The 9,879-nt window shown below is 40.2% G+C and overlaps 1 protein-coding gene across 1 annotated transcript; it reads right to left on the reverse strand.

Moving 5' to 3' along the window:
- Nucleotides 1–1,447: 1,447 nt before the first annotated feature.
- si:dkey-29p10.4 (tripartite motif-containing protein 14) lies at nucleotides 1,448–8,639 on the reverse strand. The gene is made up of 7 exons (XM_004567720.3): nucleotides 8,339–8,639; nucleotides 5,694–6,637; nucleotides 4,478–4,573; nucleotides 3,321–3,569; nucleotides 3,196–3,218; nucleotides 2,681–2,835; nucleotides 1,448–2,542 (listed from the first exon to the last, which is right to left on the reverse strand). The coding sequence occupies exons 1-7, from the start codon at nucleotides 8,586–8,588 to the stop codon at nucleotides 1,998–2,000; spliced, it is 2,262 nt and encodes a 753-aa protein (XP_004567777.2). The 5' UTR covers nucleotides 8,589–8,639; the 3' UTR covers nucleotides 1,448–1,997.
- Between the last annotated feature and the right edge of the window lie 1,240 nt (nucleotides 8,640–9,879).

Raw genomic sequence — 9,879 nt, forward strand, 5'->3', positions numbered from 1 at the left:
AGACCTGTTTTGACCCACTTATGGTGCTACTTTACTATGAACGAGCAGAACAGAAGAAGCATGTTCCTACATTTGCACAGGAGATTATTGCAAAAGACTTTTCTTAATACTTCCCCAGGTCTAGAGCTCTTCGAATTAAGTATTGATTTTAAAAGCTGATTTGAAATTGAATGTAAATAGCCATGCGAATGGCTTTCTTTACTTTGTAGGTAATCTGTTTAAGTCAAAAAACTATTGGATACAAACAATGCATTTCCCAAAGTAAGCTCATTACTTTCCAAGTGCTTATAGTCATTTCTGTGCCTTTTCAGTCATATCGACGGAATTAAGTAATTACCGTGCACTGACATGCCACTGACATGGTAATTAAGGGATTTGATTCTATTCCCATAGATACAGCAGCCAGATATAGAAGAGGGGATCTTAATATGAAGACATTTTGACAAGTAGACACTTTGGCTGTTATGTTTTAGATGTGGGAAACAATGGGGATCATTAATGAAGACCCCGTCCCTTTATTTAGCCACACAGAGATTTTTAGGGCTTCACATCACATTCATTTTATTTCTTAAAGAAGATGTGCCACGTTGTTCTACACCAACACACTATGTGCTCTCAGCTTATCTTATTGAGGGATAACAATTCCAGAAAAGCTTGCTGAGCGTGGCTGACAGACCACTAGATGGACAGGGAGAGGAGAATTTAATTATCCCGACTGTTTAAGCCTCCTCCTCCTCTTGATCTCTCACAGAAATGTCTCGCATCCTGCCTCCGTGTGCAGGCTAGAAACGACTGAGAAATAAAGCAAAACCCACGTAGGGTTTGTGATTACCTTTGGATCGTGTGTCTGCAAGTGTGAAATTGCTGTCATGCTTGGCTGGAGCACCTGCTCAGATTCAGGTTTCTTAAATGTTTGAAATTACATCAATAAAAGTCAGAAGAAGCTGTTGACATTGTGGGGAAATGTTTTTGTTCAACTATGTAAAAAGAACTGTAGCAGTTTTCCCCAGGCCCCATTTACACTTTGATTCGTTTTCAGTTATATTACATTTGCTACTTTAATAAGTTTGTATCCACTGTGATCCACAGACAGATGTCCCTGAACCACTGGCATTCAGTCGCTCGACCAATCATCCAGAAGGAGTTTATGTAAATACCACTTTGATCCCACTCAATGACGTCAACTGCGCAGACCCCTAGTCAGAATAAATGAGCCACAGACTTTGCAAAGAAAAGGACAATTTAGCATCTGCTTCGGTCTGCCATCCTATCAGGGGTTTGTGTCAAAGGCAGTGTTTGTTGTCAGTAAAGCTCCCATGCTGTGGGAGCAGTGAAATTTAAAAGTTAACACGCCAACTGTCACCTGTTGTGGGGAAACACATCACCCACTCGCACACCTGTGTTTCTATTTAAAGGCCCATGGGAAGAATCATGGCACGCAGTAACGCAGCTTTGGAAACTCTGACAGTTTATTCCAGTAGAAAGACAAATGAGTCACAACAGGAGCAATAAGGATGACAAAGACGAGATATGTAAAGTACAATCTGAAGATTTAAAAAAAAAACAAATATTCAAAATAGAAACACTATCCAAAATATTTGTGTATTGATCATCATTGATAACTTGCCTACCACTTAAAAACGTTCTCATTTGTTGATACATCATCTCAAAAAAAAAAAAAAAAAAAAAAAAAAAGATTAAAAAAGTGTGGTCTTTCTATTAAAAAAAAAAAAATACTACCAGTGATTGGCTGTTACATGTAAGGTATATTGAATAGGATTTCTATTTATTCCAGTTCTTTCAAATGATGTAAAAATCACATTTACAGATCTTTGCAGAAGTCAGGGATTGTATGCAGTGTAGGACAGATCTATCATCCATGAGAAAGTTACACAACAGCACATTTTACTAAAATAGATTAACACTTAAAAAAGGCACCACAGATTGATGAAGTTTGTAAATCAATCAGCAGAACTGATATGGTGCTTCTGTGCAGTTTAAGACTCGAACAAATCACAGATAGACAAGTGTGTTTTAGACACAGAAAAGGCTGGGTAAAGAGGATTAGTAAACCTCTGCTTGTAGGAATGCATTAAAGCTAGAGTGCCCCCTGGTGTCACATTAAAGAATGATAAAATACCATCTTCAAAGTCAAGGAACACTCCTACCCTTTGCAGTCCATCTGAATCCACAGGAACTGATACTTTATTATGGAGGGCCTCTACCTTCCTTTTGTCACAGGCCAGGCACCAGGAGTAACTGTTGAACCCCAGACGAGAGTTGTCCTTTTGGCCTTTCCTCTCCATCTGAGCCTCACACAGCCCCACCTTCCATCGACCATCATCCACGGACACGCTCACCTCCCAGTACCAACGCCCCCCCTCCAGTGCTAATGAGGAAAGGACCTGTGGGAAGGAACTGAAGCGAGCCTCGTGCTCCATGTAAGCCTGCTGAGCATCGCTGTAGGTCACCGTTCTGCTGTTATCAGACAGCTGCAGCTTAGGATGGGCCGTATCTGAATCCAAGAGGGGTATGGTGCCATCTGTGTACACGATTAAAGAGGAAGAATTTAGATGAGAAAATTAAGACTAACTGAATATCCTAACACATGTATTTAGTGCTGTGGCGTAATTAGCTGTGTGAGCTGTATAAACAGTAGTATAAACAAGACATGACTTACAGAGGAGCCTGTTAAGATCTCTATCTTTGCTTTGTGTATTGATGACAACTGTGTCCAGTCGCTTCTCTGTCCACTGCTGCAGACACCTCAGCCGGGGACGATTCACTTCCTCCGTGGCCTCAAACTGCTCCACATAGCTCCCCATCTCACCACTCCTGATGAAGGAGAACTGAGTCAGTAATGAGCCCTAAGACTATCGTGCAGCAAATTGCACATATAAATCCAATCTCCATTTCTTAGATGTGTGTACTTAGTGTGTGGGATTTGTACCCACAGCACAAAAGTGTCACATCGCTTTCCAAATCACCATCCCTGCTGATTGCATTGCAAAAGAACTTTTAAAGTCAGCTTTTACCAACTAGGGTGAGCTAACTAGTACTTTCATTAAAATAAAATAAACGACTATGCAGCATGTTTAAAAAGCTGATTTTCTGGGAGCACATTCAGCTAGTGAAATGTTCAACAAGCGGACAATTTTACTGCTGCAAAGCAGAAGTTAAAAGCATATTACTTACAGCTGGGCAATCTTGCTGTATTCCTGCAATGTCAGAAAAAAGAAAAGGCATTTTACTATGCAAACATTAATAATTCAGCAGTAAATATATGCATATATTTTTTAAGCCAACAAAAATGATCTGACCATGATGAAGGCCTGGTCCTTAAAAGAGTTGTCGCCTCTGGTGTCAGCCAGATTCTCCAGCGTGTGAAGGCCTTGTTGGATGGATTGAAGGGAGCTATGGAGGTGGCAGAGTTTCTCCTCTAGTCCCCCCAAAACTCTGTTCTCTTCCTTCTTCACACACTGAAGAGCCAGTTGCTCCTCCTGCTCCAAGGCCTCTTTGATGGTACTGTACTGCTGCTTCACTCCTGCTTGTGCTTCACTCAAAACCTCCTAGACAGGACACAGTATAAATATATGTAGTAGTATTGCGGTAGTATTGCATTTCTTTGCTGTTAGTTATTACTCATTTCCGATTACTAGTACACCGTACAACACTTCAGAAATGCAAAGATTTCAACGTAAGATGCTTTTCCAGTCTATTTAAATTTCAAACATGGCATTTTTATGTTTTCCTTTTTTGTATTAACTGGTTTCCTCAGCTCAAAATAAAATCCAGATTGAGCAACAGAAATGACTCAAGGCTGCCTCCTAAGAGTCGGAAGGAAGTGGCAACACTCGGTAAGTCGTAAACAGAATGGTCTCTGCAGAAGAGTTTGCACGGTCAAAATAACAGGCAGGGAGACGGACATCTGCATGGACCCTCACAGTCATGGTAACATTTATCCCACTTGGACTTTAGCATACTTGCAGATGGGAAAAAGAATTACTTTAGTACGGCCACTCACTTCAGTGTTAGATTCTATTTAAGAGTTGCTGCAACTTAATAAAGCTTTGTGCTGCAATGTAGCACCCTGGGACTAATGCCCTAAAAATACAAAAAAAAAAAAACAGCTCGTCAATTAATCACTTGAATGAATGAATGACTATTACTCAAGGAGAAGTATTTAGTTGGGGGCAGCAATCAACCATGTAACCCTAACCTAAAAACCTTAAGCTTAATTTCTTTACATTCTCAAACAAAGCCGCCTAATATTTGTATTACTTGTATAAAGTCTTCCTATTCTGACATGAAACAAAGAACTGGAGAAGTTTATTAACTAATTTTAGCCAATTATATGCACTTCTATAAAAACCCCTTAAATTTCAATGCAATGGGTGTGAAAGAAAATCTCTTGTAATTCTTAGCGGCTAAGCAGAACGAACATATGTATATTTAACAACATACTTAGCCAACTCACTTTGAAAGTCTCTTTCTTCTGAGCGAGCTCAGTCACTCGGTCCTTCACTTGCTGCTCAGCCTCTTGCAGTTGTTTGATCTCTTCTTTCAGGTTTCCCTGAGGAAAAATGTCCACAAAGATTTAAAAACAAGTCACGAGTCTATGGCTTTGATTATATCTATATTTAGCCACAAGTGCTGTATGCTCACAGCTGGACAGTTACATGTTTTTTGTTCTTCAGGCTATGTTCTTCGCCACTTTGAATTTGAAGCAAAGTAGTTTGAGCAGATTCTCCAAAATATAAAGTCCCAAGACGTATTTTGAGAAAAGCCTAAAATGATGAGGGTTATTTTTAATAAGCTGGTAGCTTAGATCAACTGAAAAACATTATTTTGTACTAAATTAGATACAAATGGCTGTTGCTTGTAAAACCATTAAGGTATCCCTCTAAATCTCTGATTGTCATGTTCTCAACTTTGTGAACCATATACATTTTCCATGTGAATAAACAGACCTGTGTTTTATCTGCTAGGGGCAACAGTGTAAATTGGAAGATAACAGACTTCCTACAATACATCTAGAAGTTACATGACGAATGATTAGTTAAAAATGGCTGTCAAAATAGCAAGTAAACTCATAGGAACGGTCATTCTATATTCAAATAATCCGCTATCATAAATGGTCAAACAAAAGACTGAAGATACATGACCACACAGAAAGACGAGAGACAACTAGATAATTTTGAATAAAATTAAGAAACCAAATATCAGGAAACAGAAGCAAAGATTACTTTAGAGACCGGCTCACCATTGCCAAATATAACCCTGCTTACAGATCATTATGGGCACAAAAAGTGATTACAGTGGTAATGATTTTGTTTGTTGCCCATCTGCCTTGTGTTTGTGTGTTAGACTGCGTTATTCTTGCAGTGTTTGTTTTAACGTTATGCTTGTCGGAACAAGCAGATGAGTTGAAATATTTTTGGATGTGTGCTTCTTTTATACTCCAGGGGCGCATTAACGCAACCAGTCCAAAGTTAACCCAGCTCAGCACCTCATCTTCTGATATCTATCAGATCAAATATTTCAGATGCTCGGTCACTGCAAGGGATTTCCCACAAAACACTATATTTTTGTTTTTACCCCATGTGTATCTGTGTAAGTATTCCTCATCCGATTATCTTCAGGTACTATGCATTGAAATCAGATCTCACGTGCATTAAGTCAGCAGCACTCACCCTGAGCTCTCTCTCTGCCTCCCTGATGCTGATGCATTCGTGGTCACGATGGGAACCTATGACGGTACACACAGTGCACACACACACTGCACACTGCCGACAGTAGATACGGTTTATCTCGTGGTGATCCTGACACCTCCAGAGGGAAATGTCTTCCACTGGAGAAACCAGGGTGTGATTTTGGAAAACTGGGGTGTCCAGGTGGGGCCGCAGGTGCTCTGAACACATGGAGGCCCCGCACACCAGACAAGTCTTCACTGCAGACTGACACCGAGTTTTAGGACAATAATGACAGGGCACAGGGCTGGCGCTTTTGTTTTCTGCCCTGGAGAAGATGCCAACATGACTTGAGGATCCTGAAGCAGGTAAATTAATTTTGCTTGGAATCGGAGATGACTTGCCAGCATGGTGCACAGGAGGCTTATCTTTTCCTGGAGTTGAGGTTGCAGGAAAGGTGGGAGTTGACAAAGGCTTCTTTGGTGTCACACATACCCCAGTTACTTGCGGGTCTTTCTTGGGGGTTGCAGGAGGAGGTGCATCACATATGTCGACTTCATTGTCAGAGTCATCCAGTATGATGGCCTTTTCTGATTTATGCTGGACTGAGATGGCTTGTGGCCCACCGCTTGCAGATGCTCCATTGCTGTCAGAGTTCTCCTCGGAGGTTGAGCCATCACCCTCTTTAGATTGGGAAGATTCTGGTTCTACTACTTTCTTAGATGTTTCCACGGCAGTTGACTTCCCAGTGTTATTTGACAAGGAAGTGGTGGGAATCTCTGTGTCACTGGGCCATGCACGGGGGCTCTCGACAGTTGTTCTCTTTGCTTCAGGCTGTTCAGGTACAGGTGCGCTGGCCTTCCTCTTTCCGAGGAGTCGGCTGGTGAGCGATGGCCTCCTTAAACTCGAGTCAGATGTACTTTCTTCATTGTTACTGGTGGATGAACCTTAAAAAATAAATAAAATATAAGTAAAACTGTTTTTAAAGAAGGCTGAGTTTGTACTAACTACTTAGGAGTTCTGTGATGATGTTGCCTTGTAAGGAAGGAAGGTAAGCAACACAGATGTAACTGTTCAGTGCATTAAAGGTTTAAAGGTGCTGCTTACACTCATGATCACACGTCAGAAACAGACTTTTAACCCTGCTGTCTATTTGCTTTAAAAGAGTTCAAACTTTGATCTCAGAGTTTTAATTGGACTTTGATCTGTGACACTGTAAACAAATGCCGAACACTGCTCCCATTAAATTACACAAGAGCTAATGCTTTGTTTAAAATATTCTGTTTTAAACCTTGTGACAGCAAGAAACAAAGGAAATTTGCTCAAGAACTGTAATACAATCAAATTCTGAGGTACCTGTATTTCACTTGAGTGTTAAATGTTATACTACTTCAATTAGACTTTATTTAAGAATGCATTATGGGTTTTTACTCCCCCAACTTTTATATGAAAGGCATTTTACTGGTGATTACTAGGTGAATAAGTTATTTAACTATTTACAGCTTTCTCGCTCTGTGTTAGTCCTGGCAACCAGGATGTACCTCGTCTTTCACTCATTGTCAGAAGGGTTAAGGATAAGCTCTAACACTCCCGTAGGCCTATGTCGGATAAGTAGTTAAGAAAATGGATGGACATTGAAATGCTGAAAATTGTTGCTTAGTACTCAAATCTAAATCTAACAGTCTCACAAAAACAGTTAAATATGAATATTTCTAACTACGACAGATTAGAAGATTAGAGCCCAAATGGTATAGCAGTTGGCAATGATGTATAATGTATCATAGATAGAGTGGTAGTCCTCTGTCTGTTGTCCTTTTTAACAACATAATATAACACCAAAGAAATGCTAGAAATAGTATTATTGATTTTCTTTCCTGCAGGCTCCATCCACTGTTAAGCACATGTATTTGTTTACCTTTATTTACCAGCACATCCCATTGAGATCAGATTTGTTTTACAGATGAGACCTGGCCAAACAACATGACACAAAACGCAACAACTTAGCACTGTTTGCAGTAGGGATGTGCATGCCTACTCGACTACATGACCAACAGACAAGTGGTGCGTTCACCTGAAGCTGCCACTGGTACAATTGGGCTCTAAAAAAAAAAAAGACACCAAAAATATAGTCTTTTAACCTAAACTGTGAGTTCTTCATTTCACATAATCCATCAATAAATGAATACAATCGAAAAATATGTTACTTTATCTGTCACTGGTCATACATGCACATAACAAAGTTCTGGTTTGCTAAAACCTTTTTTCCCGCAAATTAAAGATTAGACCATCATGTGCTACTAGTTTTATAGTACTTTTACGTCCCCTAAGGTTGATCAAATGGTATCTTCCATTTAGAAAGCGCAACCTATTTGCTATTTATTAAGGTCTTTGGATTAGAAGTAAACTAGTGAACATTTACTAGCTACAGCTAGAATGCGATTATAAGTATGCAGTAGTCTGTCTAGTTGTCTAGTTTACAGTACTGAACATATGCGTAACGCCCATTTTGCTTGTGAGCGGGAGACCTCTGACGTTAGCAGCTAGCTAGCATTAGTTTATAATCCCGCTTTCACGTTTGTAGTTTTAAGGGCCGTTATTTCACTCGTCCGGTTACAATTTAAATGTTAACCTAATCACCTTAACAGTACCTGCAGTGCTGCGAGGCTGTGCTTGTCCTCGGGGAGTTGGTGACCGTATCAAACTGCTATGAAACGGCAAAGTCTGGTACTCGGTTTTACACCTCCACTCCGGACAATGGTACGGCCCGTTCGGGTTAATGCTCCACAAGTCTCCAATGCATCGCTGGCAGAAACTGTGGTTACACTTCAGAGTAACCGGGTCCCGGGTCAGCTCGTTGCAGAGAGGGCACCTCGCTGGAGTATCCAACGATGCTCCCATTTTGTTTTGCCCTGTTTACTTTCTATTTCCGCGACGACATGCAGCAGAGGCGGAGCCAGATATTTGAATCTCGCTTTCCCCCTTTGGCAGGGAGTTAAAGGTACAGTCTGTCGAATGCAGATGCATGCAGATGTGATATCTGCTCTGAAGTTTGATCTTAATTTAATTAGCACTTTTTTACTCTACTTAAACACTGAAGCGCTTAATACAACATGCCTCATTCACCAAGTCATCAACCTTCTTAGATGGCCTGCTCTCCATCCGGTGCTACACCACCCAATTTAATATCTCAGAAGATGAATATGAATACAGCCTTTTTATGCCAAGCTCATTCTGTGGGATATCTTTTCCACAGTGTGCTCTCTGTCCCGCATCTCTCCTCTCAGCCCCAACCTTCCCCCCAAAAACAGACGGCTACACCTTCCAGAGCCTGGTTCCACCAGAGGTTTCTTCCTGGTAAAAGGGAGTTTTTTTTTAATTCCCACTGATGCCAAGTGCTCACTCTTAAGGGTTTATCTGAATTTTGGTGTTTTTTCATTATTGTTGTAGAGTCTTTACCTTGCAACATAAAGCGCTTTAAGGCAACTGGGTCTTTTATGTTGTGCGATATTTTAAAAAACTAAAATGAAGTAAGCAGCACTTTTTATCTTTGTCTAGAATATCTCAGATAGGATGCCGAGGTATAGGACTGTATTGGAGTTTTGTCCCTCATCTCCCTGTTCCACAATTTAAGACCTTTATCATGGTTTAAGTCCATGAGTCCAATTCTCTGTCCAGTGAGTGAACTTGCAAGTCACCACAAGGTCATAAGCTGTACTTGAGCAAATATGATGAAAACTACCCCAAAGAAAAACCACTGAGGTGACAACAGATACCCAGGTACTGGTTTTAACTGACTTAAGTTAGTGGAAAGAAATTCTCAGAGTATTTGGGGTTTTTTGCTAGTTATTTTTTTTGATTTCGCACAAGGGTAGGTATGTCGAAAAGAAACACACTATGTGTGAGTTTCATAATATGCTCTAAATTGTTAGAACTGACAAATGTGTTGAAAAGAGATGCAGAAAAAAAAGTTGATTATCAGACAGAACAGCCACTGGAAATAAGTTACCAGAATTCAAAACAGTAAGAGCATAAGAAAAATAAGACTATATGAAGAGCTCCTGTTATCCTTATTTACTTAGCAAGGGTGTTGGAAAAGTTGAATTTAAATGACCTATACATGTCTTTGGCATACTAATGCAAAAGCTGTACACACATACTTTGTTGTGTGTTTATTTTTCTGATGTATCCC

This window comes from Maylandia zebra, linkage group LG7 (genome assembly GCF_041146795.1).
Source record: "Maylandia zebra isolate NMK-2024a linkage group LG7, Mzebra_GT3a, whole genome shotgun sequence".
NCBI classification, from domain to species: domain Eukaryota; kingdom Metazoa; phylum Chordata; class Actinopteri; order Cichliformes; family Cichlidae; genus Maylandia; species Maylandia zebra.